Source organism: Argentina silus (genome assembly GCF_951799395.1).
Source record: "Argentina silus genome assembly, chromosome: 2".
In the NCBI taxonomy this organism is placed as follows: Eukaryota; Metazoa; Chordata; class Actinopteri; order Argentiniformes; family Argentinidae; genus Argentina; species Argentina silus.
Genome location: NC_139656.1, coordinates 11885545 through 11899991, shown reverse-complemented (window position 1 = coordinate 11899991; position 14447 = coordinate 11885545). Strand labels below are relative to the sequence as shown.

The 14447-nt window shown below is 37.2% G+C and overlaps 1 protein-coding gene across 1 annotated transcript; it reads right to left on the bottom strand.

Moving 5' to 3' along the window:
* Positions 1-993: 993 nt before the first annotated feature.
* On the bottom strand, positions 994-13956 carry vps26bl (vacuolar protein sorting 26 homolog B, like). The gene is made up of 6 exons (XM_083696078.1): positions 13597-13956; positions 8776-8932; positions 8135-8299; positions 7695-7870; positions 3499-3641; positions 994-3424 (listed from the first exon to the last, which is right to left on the bottom strand). Exons 1-6 carry the CDS (start codon positions 13817-13819, stop codon positions 3284-3286), a joined length of 1005 nt encoding a protein of 334 aa, XP_083552204.1. The 5' UTR covers positions 13820-13956; the 3' UTR covers positions 994-3283.
* Positions 13957-14447: the final 491 nt, after the last annotated feature.

The window sequence follows — 14447 nt, the reverse complement described above, 5'->3', positions numbered from 1 at the left end:
GGGAAAGAGATGTGTAGAGGAAACTATTGAGCTACACTCCCACTGTTTAAATGAGTAGTAAGATAATATCTACATCTACAGAGAGGTGGGAGAAAAGAGATTGATGGTATTTCCCTCCAAGAGCAAAAACCAGCACTCTCTAGACATGATTTTCTGTTGTGTGGTTTCCTCATAGTGGAGTTAATTTCTTAAAGCTAATCTATCAAATACCACCCCTCTAAATGTGTTTTCTATAATTTTCCCAACTCTTTATTCCTATAGGTCAATGTGTATGCAAGCACATATGATGCATAGGGCTACAGTAGTTTATTTATAATATGTTGGCATACCCTTTTTTCACAGTGCATTCAATAGAGCAGTGCAGAGAATAATGTGTTCTTGCTCTGGAAGATGGTGGAAGATGGATACCAAGTTTGCCCCCTTGTGGTCATCTTTCTTCTTCACACCAAGAGAGAAGCAAGTCAAGCTTCTGCAGATTTATTTTTCTTGAGAAAAGATCAAGTAACATTTTCCATCAACTGGGAAATGCCCAACGTTCCAGGATGTAGGGTAAGCAGTGTCTGTCATGCAAAAAATAAACACAAACCACGATTGATTGACTAAACTGTTAAATTCCCTGCATGGATCTGATGGATTGATTTTTTTTTTTACAATTTTCAGAGGCTCTCTTTTAATGAGAGAAATAGGATTAAAAACTATTTCAAAATACAGAAAACAAAATGCAACTATTAAAAGAGCAAGATATAAATGGGTATTTGTTACTGTATTGTGTACTAGCATTTAATCAGAGGTTCACTTTCACCTATGGGCTAGTACCTTATAGCTTGTTATTAAAGATAAATTAAATCTTCTTTAGCTCAAAATATACCTACATTTCTGTAATATTACCAATGTATATGTTGGTATGTAAAAGACTATGTTGGTATATTTCTAAGTAATTTATATACATTTTCTTTTCAGTTAAGCATCATAACAAAGTACATTAGTCTCTAATGCCATTATAGAACCCTTTCTTCTTCTTTTATTTTTTTTTTACAACAATGATATAGCATATTAGGAAATCAAACCTATTACCAAGCAAAAGTATAAAATATAAAAATGTTAATCTTTAAAATGATACACAGTGATACATTTGCAATATGTACTAAAGAGGCTTTCACACTGACTTTGACTAGCCAGGTCATGGAAGGTGCAGTTGTTTATGGGGTGATAAAGCTTTCCTTCGGGCTCTGACCAGACAAAATGAATATCATAAAAATAAATCTAGCTACCTGTACTTCACACACAGTATGAGGCTCACACCATTGGTAGTCACTACAGCCCCCCAGGGACTTGATTTGTCTACATACAACTGAACTGTTCCAGTTTGTTTACCAGGTGCCCAAAAGGGTTGTGACTGAGATTTGCAACGTTCAGTTTAATAGTACAATACCAATTCCCATTCTGAAAAATGTTACATAATCTGACACATACTTACTACTTCGTATGAGTTCAAAGCAAACTGAGCCCTACAGCGAAGGCACACTTTATGAAGACAGCGGTACATATACTGCACTTTAATGAGCAAACGTGGTGTACAATTGTGATAGACATGAAACATGAGCTGTTCTAGAATTGGATAAAAAAAACATTTGGCAGCAAACCCTTAGGCACAAAGTTAACCAATGCTGGCAATATGTAGATTTGAGCTTTAAAATACTGCTGTGTTTACAAGGATATGCACATATTTGCTGCTATTAGAAAAAATAGTATATGTACTTTTTCACATTTTCAGTGTGGCCAAAGAGAGTAGCAAAACTACATGCTTCACCTTTAAAATAATGCTAAATGGCCATGATAGATTGGTAGCGATCAAGAAATGAGATCACATGATAAAGAACATTCAGTGGAGAGCGTTGTTTCAGTCCAAACAAAGCACTTTCTAAATCTGGTGTTGAGGTTGCACACTAGCATTTAAGTACCATTTGCACACTGTTTGTTTACATGGATATTAACATATTTTCCACTATTAGAAAACGTAACATATTAAATGTTTTCACATTTTCAGTGTGGCCAGAGGGCAGCAACCCGAAAAATGGCATGCTTCACCTTTAATTCAACAGGTATTAAAACCCATGCTCCTTATCAAAATGCACTCCCAAAAAAGACTGATTTCAGTAGCTGCCTAGTATGTCGCTGCTGGTTTTCATACATTTGATATTCATTATACAATAAAGTTGTAACACTGAATATATTATTGGATTCAAAGTGGAACTAGGGCTTTAAACTTTTAAAAAAAGAATCCTAATTTACCAGTTGTTTTTAAGAAGCCAAAATGGAGAGATGTCTTAGATAATAATGCCTTTAACCTTAGAACAACTCCAGCCTGACACCAAAAAGGCTTTTAACATTTTGGGAAAAACAAAACTTTTTTTTTTTTTATCATAGTGCAAATAAGAATTGCAAGGCCAGAAATTCTGTCATCCACAATTGCCACACTTTTCTTAGCAGCAGTGGCAACATTAATTGACAGCAATGAATGTGAGCCACTTGGCTTCATAAACATAGAACATGTACAATGCTGGTAAAAGACGAAATAAAAAACATATTTTCAAAATAAATATTTCATTTCTACATGTACCGGTGATAACACAAATCTTGGAATGTAATGTTATTTTTGATAATAGAATGATTAAAGCATTGTTTTCTAGAAATAATTAACATTAGTATGACAAATTCACATCATTTTTTCTATGTAGGTGTGCATTTCTATTTGCATGAGATCTCGCACAATAGTTTTTGCAAGTACTAATGTGCAGGAGGCACATTTCTCAACTTACAAACTAACAGAAAACCGTAGTTCTCACAATTGTTTAGAGTTAAGTGGACAGAAGAGAAGCAACATGTTATCTGGCAAAAAGTTAATGAAATATACTATGAGAATGCCTATTTCTTCAAAATGTGACAAAAAAAAAGAGCTCAGTTCTGTTTTCATCCCTTTTCTTAAAGTATCTTATCAGCTGCAGTTGACAGGCAGAGCCCTCATCAACATTAGCAATGAACTAGGATGAGAGCAAGGGTAGAGGTACATGCCCAAGCTGGCTTCCGCTAACACGCACACACGTACGCACAATGATAGCCGATTCTCACATTCATAGATCCATACAAACATTCATACTGATGGGCTGACACATACTCAAATTAATAGATTTGCTTACAACACTCATATGCACACCAACGCATGCAAGCTCACACATACACACACACTTTTATGAGTATACAAGGATGGAGTGTGTACTGTGGTCTAGCTGCTGTCTTCCTGGGCCTGGGCCTGAGCCAGTGCTTTCTCTGCACTGGAGGAGCCCTCGAAGCGTTGCGAGGCAATGGCAGCTTGGTGGGACATACTCTTCCTCACAATGTCCCCCTTCCTCCACAAAGTGATCTCCTGGAATGCGACAAAACAACAGGTTACTACTACTACTACTTATAATGATGATGATGATGAAAGTCTGTCTGTACCTGCTGTTTGAAGTAGCGTCTCTCCTCCTCGTCGATGAGCACCAAGTTGAGGTAATACCGCACTGAGAACTTCTTATTGATGTCTCTCATGGTAGGAGTCATCTCATAGCCGGCCAGGAATAGCCTGATAGGGATGGATTCCCCTGGAAGGTAAACATTGATTGATCATGATATAATGTCTCTTATTCAATCAAGCTCCATCAAAATAGAAAAGTTGGAGCAGACATATTTCTAAATTTATTCTCATGGTGGTCGCCGGTCCGCATATTGGGCCCCAATTTGCTTCCACTAAACAGTAGCTGGCAGCGCAAAAATCCATGTCTGAAGACCATTTTTGGTAATTTTGTGTCAACTCTGTGAGTCTGCTCTGACCAACACAAACTTTGCACCAATATAGGTGGAGCATTAAATGACGGAGTTTAGAGAATTTGTGGGCAAATTAGCTATTCCACGTTCAGTAATTAAAGATAGGTTTTTATTTGATCATAATAGGCACAGCAGTGGTCAGGGATAACCCCTCATACCACATAGCCTATATCCTCTACAAATAGTGTATGTGGAAGTTGGCTAGGCCTAATGTTCTCGCATAAGACTACTAAATTCCGTAGGCTATATTCCTTAAACAACGAATGAATGCCAATGTTCCCAGCACATCGATTGCCTCCACTCTCTGTGCCAATTACTACCTCTGAATAATGAAATCATGCAATCGTGAATTTCTGATAGACATCGGAGTAAACATTAGCTGCTTTTCAACAGCGGTGCCAGTGTGTGTCAAGGCTTACTAGCGGCCAGCCAGTGCTCAAAGCCCAGTTCTCTAAGCCTAGCCAACAAGCCCGTTTGAATTTCCACAGTTGGGCTTTCTAGTCCTACCCCGTATTATCTCCAGTTTATTTACATTCTACAGTTCGTAAGGCGGCGAACTACAGAGACACTAGTAGCAATACATTAAATCCTCCCGTTTCCCAACAGGTTCTGGTAACTTTATGACAATTGTATTTGTAAAAAAGAAAAAAAAAAGCTGCTATTCAAATCCATTTGATTGTAGATACAGCAAGCTAACCTGGATTATGCTTGCCACCCACCGAGTTCGCTAGCAAACTAAAGCACTTGGTAGCATGATAAGAATATCCCGCCCTCGCTCTAAACCGTGCCCCTAGCCCCGTTTGACTTCACCAGGACCAGCGGGGTAGAGGAGGCCTGTTCGGTGCTTAAAAGCCAGAGTTTTAAGCACGAATAGGCCTGGAGTAAGCCCTGTTGAAGCCCGGGAGTGAGTGTGAAAAATTGGCCTTGGCACACAGGGATGCATGGCATAAACGCCGCTGTGTAAAGCCGGCTATCGTACTGTAGATTAAAAAAAATATATGCATACCTACTTTATAAAAAAATACACTTGGAGAGGCTTTACACCAAAACTAAAAAGATGATGGTTAAAATCATCATGTGTGAGATGTCTGTTGAGCGGCAATGCTAAACTAGGAACTGTTGGAGACGCGCCAAGTGAACCTTTGAAAATCCTGCCTCTCATGCATTCATGTCATTTTTGCTCGCCTGTCCTGATTGCCTTTAATGTAGATATACAAAAATGACGGTCACTTGTGTGCGACTAATGTAGCACATCCGTTAACGCATTTGACAGCCTAAACACACGTAAAGCCTTTTGATTGGCATGGTTGATTAGGACACCCAAACTGGTTCTAACATGGAAACCACTTGCGTGCACCAACGCGAGTGTTGCAACATTCTTTAAAGCTCCCATTCTATTCAATGATTTCATCCACATCGTTTGCGTGCATTTGCGAGCGACGCCAGTTTTCCCCCCACATCTCAAATGGATGGTTCATTGGTTCACAACGGATTTACAAATCATACTTCATGATAAAGAACATTCAGTGGAGAGCGTTGTTTCAGTCCAAACAAAGCACTTTCTAAATCTGGTGTTGAGGTTGCACACTGGCCTTTAAGTACCATTTGCACACTGTTTGTTTACATGGATATTAACATATTTTCCACTATTAGAAAACGTAACATATTAAATGTTTTCACATTTTCAGTGTGGCCAGAGAGGGCAGCAACCCGAAAAATGACATGCTTCACCTTTAATTCAACAGGTATTAAAACCCATGCTCTTTATCAAAATGCCCTGAAAGAGGTAGCGCAATATTTAAGCACATGTTTTCTTTTCAGTCTCCTCCATCTCCCCTCAATGATGATCATTGCAATGACTTCTTTCATAAAGATAATGTAAAATTATCATCAGTACAAAAAAAATATGTGGGAAGGTCAAATTATGAACTTCTTAAGGCAACTGAATCTTTTCAGACAGGAAAACCCCTGGTCTTAATGGCATACCAGTAGAAGTATATAAAAAATATTTGAGATACTGAAAGATCCATTACTGGCAAGTTTTAACTATTCCTACAAAAACTAAAACTATAAACTATCGGCAAACTATCCGATACACAACAAGAGGGTCTGATCTCGCTATTAGTGAAACAGGATCCAGGTAGTGAGTATAAAGACCCAGTCTATTAAAAAAAACTGGAGGCCCCTTACCCTACAATGTTGCGATGCAAAAATCCTGGTAAAATGTTTAGCACACAGAATCAAGAAGGTCTTACCATACATTATTCATCATAATCAGACAGGATTTCTTCATGGACGATACATTGGAGATAACATACGACAATTACTTGAAATAATAGAAAATTATGAAACACCAGGCCTGGTCTTCATAGCGGATTTCAAAAAAGCTTTTGATGAAGTGCGATTAGATTTTATTTACAAATTGCTTGACTTCTTTAATTTTGGAGAATCCCTTATAAAATGAGTTAAAGTTATGTATAACAACCACAGATGTAAAATAATTAATAATGGATACTTCTCTGAGAGTATTTAACTGTCAAGAGATGTTAAACAAGGTTGTTCATTTTTTTTGTTTGTAATGGCCATCGAAACAAAAATCAGATCCAATAATATGACCAAGGGGTTAGACATTCAGGGATTGAACACAAAAGTGTTGTATATGGATGATTCAAGCTTTTTCTTGAGTCCTCAATCTAGATCACTGTTAGGTGTTATTAAGGATTCGGACAATTTCTCTAGTCTCTTTGGATTAAAACCAAATTATGAAAAATGTACTATGTATTGGATCACTAAAAGATACAACATTTTCATTACCATGCAGTTTATCAATAAAATGGGCTGATGGAACAGTAGACATACTTGGTATTCATATCCCCAATACATGAACTTACTACCATCAATTTCAATAAAAAGTTGACTAAAATAGACCTTGCCACCTTGGAGGGGTAAATACCTATCCATCTATGGAAAAATCACACTGATTAACTCCTTAGTCATATCTCAGCTCACATATTTACTTATGGCACTACCAAATCCAGATGATTCGTTCATCAAATTATATGAAAAAAAATGTAAGCGTTGAACTTCTCCCTAAAAGCTTCAATCGTTAAAAAATGATACTTACACCCAATCTGGTTCTATAGCAGATTACTAAAAGAAGCTTACCCTCTATTTTAAAAAAATGCCTTTTTGCCTTCATACAGATTACAACATCTAATTTTCAGTATGTTGAAAATGAAATACTGTACAAAGTATCACCCTTCTTAAAACAAGCCATAAAACAGCTCATTTCAATTTCATCCTCCAGAATAATCAGATTAAATATTACAGCAAATAATCTGGTTAAATTCAAATATACTTAAAATTGTAATCATTTTCATCAATGATATTATGAAGGAAGGAAACATTATGTTATAAACAACTTTTAAAATAATATGGGACTGTATGCTCAATCAAAAATTACAACCAACTGATTGCAGCCATGCCACAACAGTGGAAGAGGAAAATTGGAGAAGGTAAGGATTTAGTTTGTCACAAACAAATGGCTGAAAAAGATTAGTATGAATAGAGCAGTATAATTTAAGGTAAAAAACACTGTATATGATACAAGAATATTTGGAACAGATATTTGATGTTCCTATCCCATTTCATTATTTCAAGTTGAATGTGTTTAGTAGGCTGTTCAGATGAGAGACACAAAATCCTGATATAATGTATTTAGATTGCAGGCTTTTGGACAGTAAAAGGTAAACATTGGAAGGGTGTGTAGACCCTTAGAGTTTCTATTGGCACTGTGATGAGTTGCAACATGCATTATAAATGTCCTTTACCTCTCACTGGTGCCCCATCCATGATCTCGTACTTGGCTATGGTGTCGTTCTCATGATACACATTTGGACCAGTGCCTGTGGTCTCTCGTTTGATTATGTCTATCTCCATGTGTTTGATCTTGATCCGTACCAACAGGAAGTATATCTTCCCCACAATGACGTCTTTTAGATGGTACCTGTTTTTAGTAGAAACAGTATTGAGAGAGGGCTCATGTCAAAAAGACAACTGTTATAATTATTATCACAGTAAAGACATAATCAATATAAAGAATGTCTGTTGCTTTGTAGCAACACTAGCTGTATGTCCTATTACTTCTTCAGAAATACAATTACTATTCAATAAGTAGCCATTAAAAAAATACACGCTTTCATTTCATAGCTGAATATGATACATCAGAATGACAAGAGAGTGTAAAATAATGCATGCTTATCAGTCGTACTTGGACTTGTTGTATTCAAACTCAATGTGTAGACAGTCTTCGATTCCTACTTCCATCTTGATCGACGAGTTGAGCTCTGGGTATGTGCTTAGCGTTTGCACAACAATATCCATCTCTTTACTAATGTCATTCAGTCTCCGGCTTACCGTTGCCCTCAAAAAGTAGCTGGTATTCAGAAAGAAGAGGCAGAAAATCAGCTCATCTACTTATATGGCTATAAATACACAATGCACAATGGACAATTCAGAAGTTCTCAAATAATGCTGATAGGAGTCACATTCTCCCAATGAAGATGACAAATGCTTGATGAGCTTTAGTAGAAATCATGTGGCATCATTGATTTAAGTGTCATACTATCCTGAGTAACCCTACTATATACTGTACACTACTGGACAGTCAATGTTAACAATAGAAGACAAAAGATGGCAACCCTCCAAACTGTGTTATTCTTTGCTTTAGCAAACCTTTCAGTATGTGTGTGTGTGTCGGCCTGTCTATCTGTCTGTAACAAAGAGAGAGAGAGGGAGGATGAATTAATGATTTAGCCTTGTTGTGCAAATCCTACTGTAGGTTTGTGTGGGATTCTAGCGCAGTACCAATGATTCATGCATACATGGTTTGTTCTGCTTACAGTAGCCTACCGTAATTTGACATTCTGGCCTGTGTAGGACTCGTATGGTTTCTCCACGTGTGTGAACTCAAAATCAAAGGTCTGGGACTGTGTTAGCTCCCCTGGCCGTGCCAAGTCTTTGACGAGAGACACAAACTCATGGTGGTTCCCTCTGTCATAGTACAGCTCTGTCAGGACGAGACAACAGAATTTACAAGTTAACTGATGATGACCTCAACCCCTGTGCAGTGAAGTACAATGAGAGACTCGAATAAATTGGGGCATTACTACAGATGCACTGCTTGTTGCCCAGAGAATCTATCCATATTCCACAATGTGTAATTATGTAATGCAACTACTGGACAATACATAACTGTGCCCTCCATAAGTATTGGAAAGAGGAAACATTTTGTCTTCTTTTAGCTCTATCAGAGATTGTATATACTAGAGATATGCCACTCCATTGATTTACTACTGGTTTTGCAAGAGATGGGGAAGATGATCCAAGTCCCACGTGGCGATGCATTTTTAGACCAATTACCACACAGTTATAGATTAGCTTTATTGAAAGTTTTCATTTCCCTAGCAACGCCTGTTTAAGACTAGAGGGTGAGGCTAAGAAGGTGAGGACAGAGACAAATAAAGTGTCTTTTTAAGAACGTTTAACAATCAAATGACCACACAAAATGTTTTCACACACTTCAGTGATGTGAAAAACTGAAAGGAAAAGTCGCTAATCCGTATCATCTATGGTGGTAAATTCATTTATGTCTTTGGGGATATGAATACCAAGTATGTCTACTGCTCCATCAAACCATTTTATCTGTAAACTGCATGGTAATGAAAATGTTGTATATTTCAGCGATCCAATACGTAGTATAGTACATCTTTCATAATTAGGTTTTAATCCGGAGAGACTAGAGAAATAGTCCATGTCCTTCATAAGAACTAGCAGTGTTCTGGATTGTGGACTCAAGAAAAAGCTTGAATCATCTGCATACATTGACACTTTGTGTAAAGCCCTGAATATCTAACCCCTTGATGGTATTATTGGATCTGATTTTGGTTGCTAGTATTTCGATGGCCATAACAAACAAATATGGTGACGATGGACAACCTTAACAGTTCAATACTCTCTGAGAAGTATCTTTTATTAATTATTTTACACTTGGGGTTGTGATACATAACTTTAACACATTTTAAGAGATTCTCAAAAATTCAAGGCAGGCATTTATAAATAAATTCTAATCACACTTTATCAAAAGTCTTTTTGAAATCCATTATGAAGACCAGGCCTGGTTTCTCTGAGGTTTCATAATGTTATATTACTTCAAGTAATTGTCGTATGTTATCTCCAATGTATCGTCCATGCAGAAATCATGTCTGATCATGATGAATAATATCTGGTAAGAGCTTCTTAATTACGTGCGCTATACATTTTGCCAGGATTTGCATCACAACATTGTAGGGTAAGGGGCCTCCAATTTTTTTTTAATAGACTGGGTCTTTATACTGACCACCCGGATCCAGTTTTAGTAATAGTGAGATCAGACCCTCTTGTTGTGTATCAGATAGCCATTTTTGTCATTAAGAGTTCAAACTTGCCAGCAATGGATGTTTCAGTATCTCAAAAAAAGTTTGATATACTTCTACTGGTATGACATGGGTTTTTTCCCATCCGAAAAGATTCAATTGCCTTCTGTAATTTGACCTTCCCACATATTTTTCTGTACTGATGATAATGTTACATTATCTTTAGGAAAGAAGTCATTGATCATCATTGAGGGGAGATGGAGGAGACTGAAAAGAAAACATGCGCTTAAATATTGCGCTTCCTCTTTCAGAATATAATTCGGTGATACATGTTTGTAATTTGTAATGACTTTTTGGATATTCTTTTTGGTCATATTTTTGTATTAAAGCTTTAAGGAAACTTTTGTGCATTTCCCATCCAATTTGCTTTATTTTTGTAATATACTATCTTGAATAAGTTCTTCCAGTTCTTTTTGTTTGTTTTCTAAGTTGTTCTGTTATTCTATAGTATAGTTTTAGTCTGCATCCAGTTGTCCTGTTAGTTTCTCTATTTCTGTTGTTAGCCTAATCTCTTTTAACCAGAATTGTTTTTGTTTTAATGATGAATATTGAACTAAATGACCTGAAGGCACATTTGAAAGTGTCTCACACAATAAGACCTAACCTAATATACAACCTATATTATGGTAGAAAACATCAGTTATAAATTATTTTGTCTTAGTTAAAAATATACATTTAAAAGGTTCTGATTAAATTTCCAGTATCCACATTCATGTGGGAATTCTGTAAGAGTTATTTGAAGACCAACTAATTCATGGTCCGATCGCATTCTGTCACCCATCAACACTTTTTTTTTTTTTTTTTTAAACTCTCTTTGCAAAATTTGATTTAGCCTCCTCTATGGATATCTCACCAATTCAGGGTTTTTAAATCTCTATATATCCACTAGTTCTAATCAATCCATAATAGTTGTGATCTCCTTGAGCGCAAGAGGGTGATAATTTACAGTTGACTTCCTTTTTTCCATTTAAAACTGTGTTGTAGTCCCCTACCATAATAATAGGATCATTTGTTGCTTGTGAGCTCAATAGATTGTTATAGATATTCTCAAAGAAGTGTGGATCATCATTATTTGGACTATATAGATAAACAAGACAAATCTGTTTATCGTCCAACAGCACTTTCAAGAGAATCTACTTAACTAACAGGTCTATTTTGACAGTTTGAACAATAGGATCAAAGTTGTTTTTAAATAATTTCAGCACCCCTTTTGATTTGTTTTGCCCATGTCAAAAGTAAATTTCACCCCCAATCCTAACACTGTGGAATGGGTTTCTTGTAAAAAAAAACACATAAAAACTGCTCAACCGTTACAGTTATAGCTAGCTATACTTAATTCACCAATTACCATAATAATACACAGGTTTCTAATATAATGACCATTAATCCTGCGAAATTTCTACCAGAAAGTACCACGATAATCATATTGCTATACATAAGTGTCCTTGAGATGGACTAAGTACCTAACTGTCCTCCGTTTTCCCTAAAAAAAAGTCCCTGTCCCGAAACATGCCCTAAAACGCGCCATCATCACTTTCCACTGCTAAGTGCGTAAAACTCCGACTGTCCCAAATACAGTGTCCTGTGTAAGTAATGGGACAGTGAAGCATTTTTTTCTTCTTTTGGCTCTACACTACAAAAGTTTGGATTTGAAATCTAACAATTACTATGTGCTTAAAGTAGAGATTCTCAGGTTTTATTTGATGAATCCGTCCAATATGTACACAAATATCATCAAATGTCCAAATTCAGCACTCATGTTTTAGTATTTGCTCAACAATCCTTTGCATGCAATAACTGCCTGAAGTCTGCGACCCATTGACCCCACCAGAAGTTGGGTATCTTCTCTTATGATGCTATGCCAAGCCTGTACTGCAGCCATCTTCAGTTGTTGTTTGTTTTGAGGATGAGTTTGTTTTGTCCAATGAGTTTTGAGGCATTTGTTTGTACTTGGGCTGACCGGATACAATTGGAATATTCAATATCTGTCCACAATACAATTTTCCAGACCTCTGCATGCTTTTTAAGTACTTTTTAGCAAACTGTAACCTAGCCATCCTTTTTGAGGATAACTAGTTGTTTGCACCTTGCAGTGAAGCCTCTGTAGTTTGGCTGGTGACATATTCTGCAGATGGTAGTCTCTGACACATTCACGCCTACCTCCTGAAGAGTGTTCCTGATTTTTGGGACAGTTGTTCTGGGGTTTTTCTTAATTATGGTGAGCATTCTTCGGTCACTCACTGTAGAAGTCTTCCTTGGCCTACCAGCCCGTTTGCAATTGCTGAGCTCACCAGTGTTTTTTTTTCTCTTTTTAATGATGTTTCAAACTGTTGATTTTTGGCTGTTTCTGATTTTTCAAGCCTAACAATGGCTTCCTTGACTTTCATTGACACCCGTTTGGTCTTCTTGTTGACAGACACCAATAGCGGACTCCAAAGGCAAACACAAAGCCTAAAATCAATACTAGACAGCTCTCTTGTGCCTGCACAAAAGATGTACCAGAACACACTTGATGTACCAGAAACACCAGTCAAGCCAATGTTCCAATACTACTGCCTCCTTTAAATAGGGGGACTATGTATAAAAAGGGTTGTCGTTTCTAAATGGTGAAACTAATCTTAAAGCTGAAAATCTCATTTTAACCTCATAGTAATTGTTTGATTTCAAATCCAAACTGTTGGAGTATACAGCTAAAATACAAAATGCTTTCCAATATGTATGGGCACTGTACATTGAAAGGCCCATGAAACAAGTTCAAATGTCAGTAACAGGTGAAGTGCACCAACCAAAACAATAAGAGTTGCTCTGAATAAAACGCAGACTTCTGATGGTTCTGAGATTTTTTTTTTCCTGCCGGGAACAGGTCGCTTAACTTGTGCTCATGTGGGCTACTGCGAATAACAATTTGTCATGCATTACTTTTGAGTTATGAGCAAATAAAGTACAATGCATCGACATTTTATCATTTTCGAAGAGGGCCAGAGGGCAAACAGATAACAGTATTCTCTCTATCAACGGACGTGTCGCGGGTGACACGTTATGGCACGAGACCGACGTCTTGGCTGGTACTTGGCGTCACAAGAATTCAAGATGCAATTGATAGCCTACATACAGGAATTCAATGAGTAAGTTAAAGTTATAGTAAACATTTCGCTGCGAAAAATGATATAGTGTCATCTTCTTCATGTGTCGAAATTTTCGCTGACAGTTTGTAGCATATTTTGGCAGTGACCGTATGGGCCTTTTTCAACACACTTACCAATCTGGCCAATAAATTCGATTTTGATGCCTTGATGCTCAAGCCTTTTCCCTGGAGTTTTGAGTGTAACGTTGACTTTTCCAGATACTGTCTCGCCATCATAGAACAGAAAATATTTGTCCTTTTTCCCGTCCTCGGTTTTGTGTTCTACTTTCTTCCTTGTCTCAGCGTCATTCAGAACAATATCGATTTCTGCACTTTGACCAAAACTAAAGAAGCTCATCACTGCACCTTGTTTCAGATCCCTCTAGAAGCTTTGATATATTCTACATGTACAATTCACACGTTACTGTAAAGTGAAATAATGTGCTCAAACGAGCGATTTCCTCCGCAATAGTGCTGTGCTGTGCGAAACGATTGTTGAATGTTTCCAATTGCAACAGTGTAGCAATATTCAATGTAGCACTTCCGAACAGCTTCCTCTTTTAATGCGCATGCGTGCAATAAGAGGATTCGTGCCTTCACTGCCTTGACAGAGCAATGCAATACTTTTGAAACTTGAAAGTAGCATGATTGGCTAATATTCCAAATATATATATAAGTCTTGATTCCTTTTGACTTGTGTTCCGACTGGCATGGTCATGGTGAGAGTTAAGAGGCAATGTTTTTGTACTTCGAAGTATAAACTAATAATTTTTGTTTTAGGTCTATACACATTTGTGAGGTAGCTAAAAGAAATACATTTAGCTAATAACATGAAATGTTTGGCTCTGTATCGATTTCACCAGCTGTGTCAGTTTCTAAAACTGTGCGCAACTTTGACGCACCATTGATGGCGCGAACACAACCGAAGGCGACGTCTCCTTGGTGATATAAGCGCGCCTCGTACGTTTGTGTGTGTAGGTTGTGTT

What these genes read in the sequence shown, in the direction of transcription:
- vps26bl (XM_083696078.1), bottom strand. Translation starts at nt 13,819, where the DNA reads ATGAGCTTCTTTAGTTTTGGTCAAAGTGCAGAAATCGATATTGTTCTG. An exon ending in TTTGAATACAACAAGTCCAA is followed by an intron (nt 7,871 to 8,134) that starts GTACGACTGATA and finishes TACTAAAAACAG; the next exon opens with GTACCATCTAAAAGACGTCA. An exon ending in GACGCTACTTCAAACAGCAG is followed by an intron (nt 3,425 to 3,498) that starts GTACAGACAGAC and finishes GTCGCATTCCAG; the next exon opens with GAGATCACTTTGTGGAGGAA.